At 43.2% G+C, this 12381-nt stretch overlaps 1 protein-coding gene across 6 annotated transcripts in view; it reads right to left on the bottom strand.

Moving 5' to 3' along the window:
* TOM1L2 (target of myb1 like 2 membrane trafficking protein) overlaps positions 1-12381 on the bottom strand; it is a 51373-nt gene that overhangs the window by 26925 nt on the left and 12067 nt on the right. For 5 of the 6 annotated variants that reach the window (XM_031606740.2, XM_031606742.2, XM_031606737.2 and 2 more), the window contains exons 2-5: positions 6765-6849; positions 6006-6084; positions 4238-4387; positions 120-254 (exon numbers count right to left, since the gene is read on the bottom strand). In XM_031606740.2, the coding sequence (XP_031462600.1) occupies positions 120-254; positions 4238-4387; positions 6006-6084; positions 6765-6802 (402 nt within the window). In that variant the 5' untranslated portion in view covers positions 6803-6849. Of the gene's footprint in view, positions 1-119; positions 255-4237; positions 4388-6005; positions 6085-6764; positions 6850-12154; positions 12374-12381 lie in introns of those variants that run through there. The other variant, XM_031606738.2, reaches the window with a different exon arrangement.

Genomic DNA, 12381 nt, shown 5'->3' with positions numbered 1-12381 from the left:
CTTCTCTAAAGTCCTTCCAGGAGTGAGAAAATAAGCCAAGTACAAAGAAGTAGGAGGAGAAAGAAGAGTAGTTACCCAGCTGTGGAAAACACCCCCAGCATTGCAACATTGCAGCTTACCCTCTGTGGTGTGTGTATTGGAGATAAAGCATCAAGATCAGCCATGGGAAACTCTATGCCTTTCCTCTTAAGTTCTTCATAAATGTGCACTACTCCAGTTAAATCAGGGCTACTTCGAAAGGCATCAGCCCAGGCCTGGAAAACAGGAGGGATTATCCATGGACATTCCCAACAAAGTTCCTTCTCCATCATGACCTTAGATATTAATTCACAAAAGCTTTTGTACATTTCAGCCTCAAAGGGAAGCTGTAGTCATTAGACCTGGTCTAAAAGATCCTGCAAATGTTATTAAGACAGTCATATACACATTTTATGTGAGTACAGCACAGCAACCCAGTGCAGAGTAGTTTTGTATAGCCCCTGCCATCATCAGTCTGTAAATGCAAATGAAAGCTCCTTCCAATCTCCTCTCCTTAGCATGTCTGCAGGCTGATCTTTTCTTCATGTTTTGCAGCTAACGACCCACCAGAAAATTAAAAACATACAAAAGATTAAATCAGTCTAAGCAGGATTCATGAAGCCACATAATAATCTTAGGTAATTAACACTGTGAAACGTCCTCATTTACGGCAGAAGAAAAAACAGCTGTCAAGCTTTCTTCAACATTTTTTTTTTAAGAAAAAACTTAAACAACCAGGGCTGTTTCTGAGGTTCATGTATCGTGAAACTTGCAATCCCACGAGCAGCAGAACTAACGAAGCCTGTATTCTTACAGAGCACATCCAACACTGAGACAGCCCAGTGTGTCAGAAAGAACAAGCTTAAAGGGAGAATTTCCCACTCATAACATCTCCCCCGCTTGAATTCTCCTCTGTCTAAAAAGGCTTCAATTCACATTTGAGCTTTTCCTTCACTGGGGGTACACAGTGTTTCTCCTCGCCAGCCAGCCTCCTGCCCTCATGAAGCTTTAGGAACACACTACCTTGAAAGACTTTTCCCTGCTTTCACTTTTGCTGGAAATTTGCCACGTATTAGCAATTTAGGGGAAGGAAAAATTGCAATATCATGACTCATTTAAAAATAAAGCATTCAGCTAAGCCCCCATATATGTGATATGGAGTGCAGCATGCTGGCTCCAGAACTGCTGTGAGACGTGCGTGGGTTCCGACCTTACCTCATTTAGTCATCACTTTTACACTAGTTCCTCACTTATTTTTATTTTAAAACCTGTCTTTAACTACTTTTTGTATCAGAGAGGAGAGAAATCAAAGGTAGAAAAACAAGCTAAAAAATAATATTTAATTTGTAAACCTACTGTGTTCAATTCTAAGAAAGCACCTCTACAATACGTACTCAGGAGACAATCCATTATCACTCGCAAGCTGGCAATTCTTTGTTTGCTTCCTGGTTAGAGCAAATTAACTGCATCTACTGCACTGATGCAGTCCAAGTCCAAGCAGTCCCGTCTGAGCCATGGAAACCAGCTCCAATTGCAACAAGCCATTCTGCTTCCTTGGAAGTGACCTTCGAAACCATCCCTGATTATCATAGAGACATTTACTGCACAAGTAACTCTACCCTTGCACTGCCTTTGCATTTTCAATTTACATAACAAGTCATCTGAATGATGTTTCTACATAATGGTATTTCCCATTTCCATTCTGTGTGCAAGTGGGAGTGAAAAACGTTCAGCAAGGGATGCTCTATTAAATAATCACTCAGAAGAAACTTAGAAGCAAAAGTCCCCAGCATTTTTTGGCACTTGTTTGCCCAGGAGCATGGACTAATGCATCCCTATTCCACTGGCTTCTTATGGATCTCTTGGAAAGCAATAACGACAGCGAACTCACTTATCTGCACTCTGCTTTTCTTATGCATTGTCTCTTCTGTAACTCTTCCCTGGAGAAACGAGACACTTTCATTTGTACTCTTCAGCTGCCCGCACTGGGACCGTTATCTGCAGCAGCATGTCTCGTAGAGGTCACACGAAGGACTGGGCACTGTTGTCCTAAGCACTGTCTGCACATGTTGTTAGACAATCCCTGCCCTAGTCAGCTTACCATTCAGCTAGGCAGAAGGAACATTAGCTCTGTGTTGCAGATAAGGAACTGCACAGAGAGCTCAGGAGACTTGTCCATTGTCCAAAGAAGCGTATGACAGGGGTGAGATTGAATTCAGATCTGCAAAGACTTTGGGCCACACAATCAAGGGAGGTATTTCAGGATGCTGCTGTGCAAGTCCCACTTGGCATCTCACCATGCTCAAACAGGTAAATAAAATACTACTGAAAAACTGGCCCCAAATCAGTGACCATCACAAGGCAATTTTTCCAGTATGACATTTTTTAACGCATGTTCCCTCAAAAGAATATGCCATACTTCTAAAAGCCTCCCTAAGCTTCACCTTTGGTGCCCAGTGGGAAGAATAATTCCAGGGCCTTCTATCAGGATAAGGAAGGATAAGCAGTTGGTAATATATGCTAATTCATGTACAGTGAGAAATAGGTTGAGAAACTGAGACACAAGATGCCCAATGTCTCAGAACAGTCAAGTGTCTACATAAGGAATTGCACAGCAGCTTTATCTGCTGGTGCTCTGGGAAGGCCCAGGAGTACAAGAGCTATACGGCTGAAGACATATGCTGTTTGTACAGCTTTATTTTCATGCTTCCAAGTCTGCTATTAATCCTCACATTTCTGTTCTTATTAATTCCCTGATATCGAACAGTAAAAAGCCTACAGAAAGGGATAAATGTAATGTTAGCAGAGCAGAGCAGAGATCAGCACCCCTGGCACTGCAGGGAGCTCAAAAGAGCAAAGTCTGAGCAGAGCAAAGTGATCATGACACGCAGGATGCTCTGGGTGCAACGTCCATAGGGCAGATGAGAGGAGAGCAGGCACTTCTCTGAATTCATCAGGCAATCTGGAACACAGAGTATCCTACCAGCCCCAGCTGCAGTGACACTAACAGAATCCCCTGACAGGCAACATCCTTAATTCCCAGGCTTTCTATATCAAAAGCCACATAAGCCCAGGACTCAGAGTAAGCAACATCCCCTAAGACACTGTACCAAAGCAACCAGCAGGGAAACACACACACAATTTCTCCTTATGGGGCAGTGTTTAACATCACTGCCCCACCACCACACGTACCAGCTCTCCCACCCAAGCAGACACCCAGGGCTCAGATCAGAGACCAGAAATAGAGGAACTCTATGTGCCCCAGTGAAATGCCCACCTTGTCTCTCCACCCAGCCTATTTCCTTTTTGGAAATCACTTATTTACATTGTCATGCTCTAACAATGTCCTGCCTGCGTATCCAAATAACAAATACACCGGTAGGAATTCAACTCCATGTTTAGCCACAGAAATCAGAAGTATATTTGGAAAATGATGCTATGTGTTTGTAAATGCCATCCCACAAGAAACATTGCAGCAGGCTTATATCATTTTGAATACGCAGTATCTCTTAGTCTCTCGTATCTGCAGTAGCCTGTAAGAGCTTAGTGATAAAGTTGCCTATAATTGTGAAATCTCCTCCAGGCAGGCACCAGTGTTTCCTTGTGTTGCTAACGGTTTCTAGAATTAACATGGCTGTTTATTGTTAAGCTGCACAGAAGGAAGAGTGGCAGACAAGCCAGTATCTGAACTGACAGTGCACTTTCACTGCAGAACAGCCAGAGAAGGGACACCAAAACCATTTATCTCCTGTATCCTTAACTTTTCCATAGCCATCTTTAAAAGGAATTCAGAATACTTTGTAAAGGAGGGAAATGGCTCCATTCAGGTAAACAGACATAGGAAGGTTAAGTGTTCTTCAAATGGCAATAAAAGCTTTAAAATTTCCTGGCCTCTAATGACAAACCCATCACAGAAGCAGGTCTGCAGTTTCTAAATTTGACTGTTAAATTGCAAAGCAACCCACTTATCTTTAAGCCCTCTTGTTTCAGAGGAGAGAGTTATCTTTCCAACAAGAATCCAGATATTTCTCCCTGGACACAATTCCTCTGCATGTGCATGTCTGCTCTTCCCTGCCAATCTGGATATATTGTTTGTTTTTACATGTAAAAAACTTGCCACATTTTTTAATGATGACAGCATGTTCAGCGATGCATAGCACTGCAGCAGACAGTCCTTATTTCAGGCAGCAACATATGGAAGCACAGACAAGCTGTGTACCTGAATCAGTGCGAGTACTTTATCCTGTACAATGGTGGGGGGATTATTCTTGGGCGAGATGATTTTCACCAGAACACCATCTATGAAGTCACGGTTTGCCACTAAGACATGAAAGCGATGGCCACAGTTCTTCACACAGGTCTCCAACACCTACACACAAACAAAAAACATTTGTTGTTGGAGCAAAGCTTGATCACGCACACAGCAGCTATGTGGTAGGTTTCTGTTTTTTTGTTTTTGTTTTTAATAAAGTAGGGGAGAGAGAGAAGAAAAGATTATAAGATTTTGTATTCTTATATTCTCAGTTCTTCATTTTTTTCTCCAATATTGTCAAAAACTTCTTTCCTACACACACATTCTGAAGTACCTTGCCTATCACTAACATGTTGGACACTTCTGCAATTTACTTTTGTCTATTTTCAAGGTAAAGAAATACAAAGTTTCTTTCTCTCTAAAGCAGAACTTTCCAACTTGCACAGCTGAGCAGCTAAATACAGAGCATCACATCCAGAGCAGGTAAGGCAGAGGACATCCTGTCACTGTGAGATATTATCACACTGTGACACTCCAGCATTTTCTATGTAGCTGGGACACAGCTGGACCCAGCTGCTCTGAGCTACAAGTCATGTTTTTGGGTTGGGAATTCAGGTGAATGATCTTCACTCATTCAAAACACTCCCCTGTGAATGCTCTGGCAGGTTATACTTTGACACATTTTCCCCCTGCAACCTAGCTAGAGGCACCTTCCACTTGCCATTCAACTGCCATGGAAGAACAGCTGTTGATTTTTCTCTGAAGAACATGATTAGCATGGAGATAAATCCAACGCGTCACTTCTCCTTACAGCTATGCCTAATAACTGCTGCAACTCTCTATCTGAGGAGTCTATAATTACTCTTCTACTTCAGCCACTTTCATCAGCTCTGATGACACGGACTCACTCCTGATGAATTTTGCTCTTTCCTGTGCAATGGATAATCTCATGGTTTGGTCCTTGGTAATCTGTCAAAATGACAATCCCGCACAGGAAATGGCATGAAGACAGAAAGTACAGTCACGCTTCATCAGGGAGATGCAACAAGAGCTCTGTGAAAGAATCATACAGATCACCTACCCACAGCAGTATAACTCGATCTCGTTATTGCTGCTCATTCCTCAGACTGCTGTGGCGCACAGCCTGCCCAGCATCACGCTTTTGGAGTGCTGCATTATCCAGGAAACCCCAGCTCTCCCCAGTAGGAAAGGTCACTGGCAAATTATCTCACACCTTAGCAGATGCACAGAATATAATTTACACTTTATTGAGTGAAATTAGATCAGCATAAATTAATATGAGCCTCCTACGGAGATCCATTCACAAGGGAAACAGTATACCAGCTATTTAGGAAGTTGAAAATATGGCAAGTGCTATACTTTCCACTTGCAAATACGCCCACAGTTGGGAGTGGAGAAACAGCCTGACATAGCAGGATGAGGGTAGTAAAGTCCCAAAGGCTGGGGACACACTTGAGCTATGACTTTCCTCTGTCAGTACTTAGGATGGATAAGCGCGCAGACAAAAGCAGAAATCAACTGAGTTAGAAAAATGCTAAGCAAAGCTTCCAGTACCTCTCCTCAAGAAAGTGTGGAGGCAAATGAAGAGAAGAGGGCAGAGTAGTGACCGTTCACAAGAGAAGAATGTGTGTATTCAAAAGAATGCCAGGAAAAACAAAATGACAAAAGAAAAGGGATCTGCCCTTTTGAGGCATTCCAGCCTGCCTCCACTCACCGTTAGAGCCAGCATGACCTCTCTGTAATTTTTGTTTCCATTCAGTCTCTTCTTCAGCGCTCGAATGGCATCCTTTGGACTGAAGGAGAAACATACCATTGTAAAAAGACTGCTCACATACTTTTCACATGCCATTCTGAGGGACAAGAATCCTTTATCATTCCTAGATGGACGTAATCATCTGTATTATCTTTAGATAACTTGACTACAACTAAACTAGGGTCATGTAGAATTATGTGAAAAGACAAAGTCTTACAGATACTAAGGGCAGAACAATGCCTGGGGCCGCCAAAATAGCAAGATGTTGATCAAACAAGAAAGATGACAAGCTCTCAGAAGGCCCAGAGTGTAACACCAGCCATGGGCTCTCCTGCAAACTGCAAGAAGTACAGCTTGTCTGATGCTGAAGGAAACGCATCAAAGAAGCTTCTCTATTCAAATGGCTGAAATTAATAACATTGAAGCACTGAGCTGCATCTACTGAAACCAAGAACCCCTGAAGTACAAACTTGTTACTCTCTCCAAGCAGACATTTTTTCATGCCAGCCTTCCCAGGCAGACACATAACATAGAATATGCTGGACTTTACAAGGCCTCTCTGAAATATGAAAGGAGGAGGAAAAGCAAACAATCTGCATGTAAACTGCATTCAAGCTACAAGCACCTGCCCCCAGACTCACTGCACCTCCTCACATGCTGAATGCAACTGGAGGTGACTTCGTTCATGAGCCTTTCGAAGTTTACTGAAATAGTGCATACCCTTCTTCTGTCTCATTGATAATGTCACAGATCTCCATGTTAAGTGTCCAGTCTTCGCTCTGTAGAGAGCCATCTGTGGCCTTTTCTGAAAAGAAAATAAAACATTTATATGTTTTTTTTCCTCACATCTTTCTGATTAAGTACTTCAATCCATCTTCAGTGACTCAGCTGAAACTGTCCAGTAAAAGAAAAATAGAAATAAACAAGTCCCATCTTCCCCCATTGAGTCTAAGCAAAGTCCTACCTTCCTTCCTGGTTTAAGGGTGAGCACAGAGGTTTCTAGGCAGAATCAATTATCCCATAAACTCACCACCTTCAGCCCACACAGATGGACAGTTCCACAAAGACTCCTGAATTGCTGAGAAAGTAAGAAAATGCCAGCTAATCCCAACTTAAACCTCTCAGATACCACACCATATGAGGTAGGAAAACCTCAAGACCACCTTCCTGGAAATTCTACAGGAAGAACAGCCTATAGCACAGCTGCTGGAAGTCACTCATGGATGACTGCAAGAGTAGCATAACCACAACTTCAGATAATCAGTTGACAAGAACTATTTCCTCTGTGATTTCCTTCTAATTCAATACAGTTCTGTCCAGCAGTGCCTAGAAATCCCATGAAATTTTCACACTTCTCACTTGCAGCATTCAAACCCTGTGTTGTTCTATCCACATGCAGAAAGGCTGCGAAGTTCAAGCTGAAGCCTGTGGCCAAAGAGACCCAAAAAGCAGGCCTTCATGGCAAACAGGATCTTTCCTTTCAAATTAGTCTTGGTTTTTCTATGGATGTCTAGCATCCAAAAAAGGCAAATAAAAGCTTTTTTTTTTTCCCTAATATAAAATAATCAAGAAAAAAAAATCTTCTAAATATCTTAATTCAGAAACAAAACCGCAGGTATCATCTTCTCCAGCTATCCTTCTGTCTTTACATCACATCCCAATCTGTCCCCCAGAACAAGGCAGATTTTGTTTTAGAACGCCGGGCTCCAAGGACTTCACACTTCTCCTTTTCTGTTTACCAACAGCGTTTTTCCATTAACATTTTTATCACTGTGACTGCGCATAGAGATGCCTGCAGGCCGTAATTATGGGACATTATCTGGAAAAAGACAATGTGTCTGGATAATTCAGGTTTCAGAGACTTGTCGACACCAGCACAGTGGCTAAAGCAGCTCCACCATGAAGGCAATTACAGAGGGCTGAGATCAAACAGTGTGCAAAATCCACACGGAGAGTGAGAAGCCATCTACCTTCAGAATGGAGAAGACACCGACGTCAATGGCACTGACAGCAGGGTTGAGTGAACGCTCAGCAAGTCTGCAGATGGCACAGAGCTGAGTGGTGCAATCAACACACTCAAGGGATGGGATGCCAACCAGACAGGCTGAGCAGCATGCCCCAGAGAACCTCAAGAGGTTCAGTAAGTCCAAGTGCGAGGTCTGCACCTGCATCATGGCAACCCCTACTATCAGTACAAGCTGGAAAGGATGGTGGACGGCCCTGCCAAAAAAGGACTTGGGTTAGGCTGGATATAAGGGAGATGTTCTTTACGCTAAGAGTGGTGAAGCATCAGCACAGGGTGCCCAGAGATGGCAGTGCCCCATCCCTGCAGAGACCCACGGTCAGGCTGGATGGGGCTCTGAGCACTGATGGAGCTGTGGGTGTCCCTGCTCAGTGCAGGGAGGGGGACCAGACAGCATTTGGAGGCCCTTTCCAACTCAAATCGTTTTGTGATTCCATGACATGATGGAAAAGGAGAGCATTCAGCCCTCAGCCTGCTGTGTTTTGGTTCTGCAGGGGCTCTCCATCACTACGTAACAGTGCTCAAAGAACTGGCATGCTAACCTATGCGGCTTCCCTGCAGCCAGGCAGCTCTGCTGTGGGGCTGCGAGCAGCAAATCTGGGTCAGGCACGCTACAAAGGATGAACGACAACAGCAGCAAGTGCTGAAGAAGAGACTAAAATTAGCTTCCGACTCCTGTTTGAATTAATCATTTCCAAAAGACAAGTGTACGTCTTAAACCCACACAGGCTCCCCCATATTTTACACTAAAGAACAGAGATAAAAAAAAATAAAATAAAAATAAAGGCAGTAACCAAACGTTGCTGGAGAAGGGGGATTTTGCTCTCCCTCCCATGGCTGCAGGGAGAAATAGGAATGAGGTTACTGGGGACCACAGCCCAATGTTCCTGTGTACCCACGCACTGCAGCAGCATCACTTCACTTTATCGTCTCTGCAACATCGCAATTTTTAGCATGGAGTAGTGCCACAAACACATTTTGTCAAAATAAACCTTAGCTAAACGGGTTTTACAGGACCAATGAATGAATGGGCTGCAAACACTGCTTGGTGCAGGATCAGCGTTTTCCACAATCATTTTTAAGACGTGATTATAGCAGAACCATAGACTATGAATATTGCTAAGCCGCTGCCTGCTGTCAAACGCTGTCAAGAACACACAAATTTTTAAATATATTTTTACATTAAGAAAACAAATCAACTGCCCAGATTCAGGAATATGGTCTGTTTAAGGCATAGCCTCTCATTCTGCATCACTGTGCTCATAAATCCCTCGCAGCTTGGGTGACCACCTCCAGCAGAGCAGATGCAGTGACTGTTTTTTTAAATCTCTTAATATTAGAGGGTTTTTAATGTTAAATAGAAAGTTTTGCTAAGCAGCAAGGACTGCATGGAGGTGAAGGCAGATCACGTTCTACAGCAATAAAGCTTTATGTACACTGCAAGAACAAAATGCACCTAATGAAAGCGGCTGCTACAAGCAGCTTTGCATGAAGCTGAATTCCCAGAAAATGTTGAGCTGCTCTGCCTCCACTCTTCTATAGAGAATCCCCCCCAGCAGATCCAAAATACAGTTAATTATAAATACTCAATATCCATTGCAGTATTTATTGGATATTTCAGATGCCGTGCATCTCCTCAAAGCTCTTTCTCAATCAGCAAATAGACACGACTGAGAGAATTAATGGCACTTCGGATACTGGTGCAGAATCGGGAAAGAATGCCATGCAAACCCTGCACGTACTGCTCAAAAATCACCAGCTCCCCAAGCTCAACCTCACTGAAAGGCATATATCAGTGGCACAAGGGACTCTGAGATATGACCAAAGGAATTCTAGGATGAAAGTGTTCAATCAGAGGAGGAAAAGGGCTCGTGCTCGGGCATGGTACCAGCAGCACATCTCCCACATTAAAGCACTGGCACAACCGGGTGAAAAGCTCTCCAAAAACTGTATCTGTAAAAAACAGTGATTGCAGCACCGTGTAACCAAAAAGGACAATCTGTAGTGTTGCACTAGCTGCAAATCACATTACATGAAAACAGGAGAACTGTGGTGGTTTCTGTCTGAATACCAGAGTCTCCTGAATGAACAGATCTTTGTGTTCAGAGAAATCACAGCTTTCTCTCTTGGGACTTTTCCAGATGTTACTTCAGAGACTCCTGCTTCAAACATTTGGGAAGAATTACGCACAAAAAAGCACCTCCTGTTAACGCAGGAAACGTGCACATTAATGCACTGTGTTACCCAGATCCAAAAGCAAGGAAGTTCTGATTACAAATTCCTCCCCTTCTTCGGCTAAGAGCTGACTTTTGGCATTCGAGTGGCATGAAACATCCCTTCTGCTTCGTCTCGGAATTTCAGAAGATTGTAGATCTGAAATCTTTGTGTTATCTCTTAATAGTCCATCTGCCTATCAGTGGTGCTCCAAGACTGAAACTAGAAAATCAAGCTGTCAGATGTGTCACATTTCACTTCGCATAACACGCGGCAGCAAACAGAAGCAGCCACAGTATTGCAGTTTCTTACTGCCATCCTGCTGGATTGCAGCTCAGCAGAGCTCTCAAAAAAACACGGGTGGTCAGCTCAGATCAAAGCAAAACACTTTCACAGAACACGCAAAGGTCTTCTGAGACAAGAAAAACAAACAACAAATCCAGTTTTGAAAGTGACACAAAACACTCCATAGCTCACAAGGGAAGATAAACTACTGAATGAGATGAGAACATCTCTACTCCGAGCTGTAGCTTGTAGAACTGCTTTACCTCAAAGAATCATTAAAGAATCAACTAACTGCTCTTGTCACTCTTGCATTCACCAGCTCCTCCACGGCCTCCATGGCACCAGCAGTGAGCCCTGGGGGAGGACCACGGGGACACATCAGCAGTCTGAGCTGCACGAAGACGTGATTGAAGCTGCTGGGCATTCATATGGCCACTGCTGCGTTCAAGACATCCTGCTTGAAAGACAGTGACACAACAGAACAACACACCTGGATCTAACAATCTGTTCTTCCTTTCCCTGCTTTTGCTTTTAAAACGAGTCACAGACACTTGGACATCATGACAATCAACAGGAGGGTGGACTTTTTTTTCCTTTTTATCAAAACGCTGCTATTAAAAAATAAAAGTGAGTCATTGGAGATTGTAGATCAAAACTCTTAAGTGCTTTGCTCCTTAAAAACTGCCAGTTTCTTTGTAAGAAAGCACAGCTCCAAGAGAGTTTTTCAATTAGCCACCTCACTGCTCCAAGTCCTTTTTTTTTTTTTTACATTCCTTATTTCACACTGCTCTGAAAATGCTGAGCTTCACACTTCCAAAGAAAAAGGCAGTCAGCTAGAACAAACGGGCTCAATCGGAGCTGCAAAGCATTACAGGAAAACGTGATTTGGGTTGTACTGCTGCAGCACTGGTCACCCGCTATGACTGTCATGATTTTTCAATTGATTTCAGCTATGCTTACATCGAAACTCTTTGGGATGAAGTCATCTATTCTCCACTCACTGCTTTGCCAGAGTTTCTGGGGCTGAATAAATGAATAATCATAGCCTGTAATGACTGCAGAGTCTACATTAAAACAAAATAACAAGAGAATCTGAGGACACGCATATGTGCAACCGTAACGAGTTTTGAGCTCAAATGTTGTCTGAAAGCACAGGAGACTGGGAACTGTCACTTCTCCAATTAACTCCCAGATTTTCTCCTTTTTGAAGCTGCTGCCCGCATGCCAAACTCCTTCAACCCAGATCACACTTACCTGCAAAGATGAATATGTAACATGCAATTATTGGGGCTTTTTAAAGAGCACGTGGCATTCACAGCTATGTTACAACACCCTGTGATTTAGATGCGCTGCAGAAAAGACATCGCTCAACATCCCCCAGAAATTCAGCCTCTTAGGAACAGGACTCTACAGTTGATTAATTGAGCACAGCTGTGCAGCAATTTCAGAAGCAAAGCAAGGTGAATGGATTAATGCATATGAAATAAATATTAGCTGCTGTATAACAAAGGAGATTTTTCCTTTATACTTGGATCAGAGCATCACCTGATTGAGAAGAAAAGCAAAGCAGAAATCCTTGTAATATTACCTGAGTAGGCAGGAGAGCATGTCAGCCTGAGTTTACCACATCTCATAGGTCTCGATGCAAATGTAGTTCATAAAACTAGACTGACCCTACAGAGCTACAACCATCGCATTGGACACAGACGGGCAGTCTAGTCCAGGCAGTTCCTGCACTCAGATGTTGTTCATCTGAGGCACAAATGAGGGTTTAGTCACAGTCCCTAAAGGCATTTGGAGACTGCATCCTGAGCA

Source organism: Phasianus colchicus, chromosome 16, assembly GCF_987193195.1.
Source record: "Phasianus colchicus chromosome 16, bPhaCol1.hap1.1, whole genome shotgun sequence".
Lineage (NCBI taxonomy): Eukaryota > Metazoa > Chordata > Aves > Galliformes > Phasianidae > Phasianus > Phasianus colchicus.
Note: the sequence above shows the minus strand (reverse complement) of the source record. Positions and strands in the feature narration are given on the sequence as shown.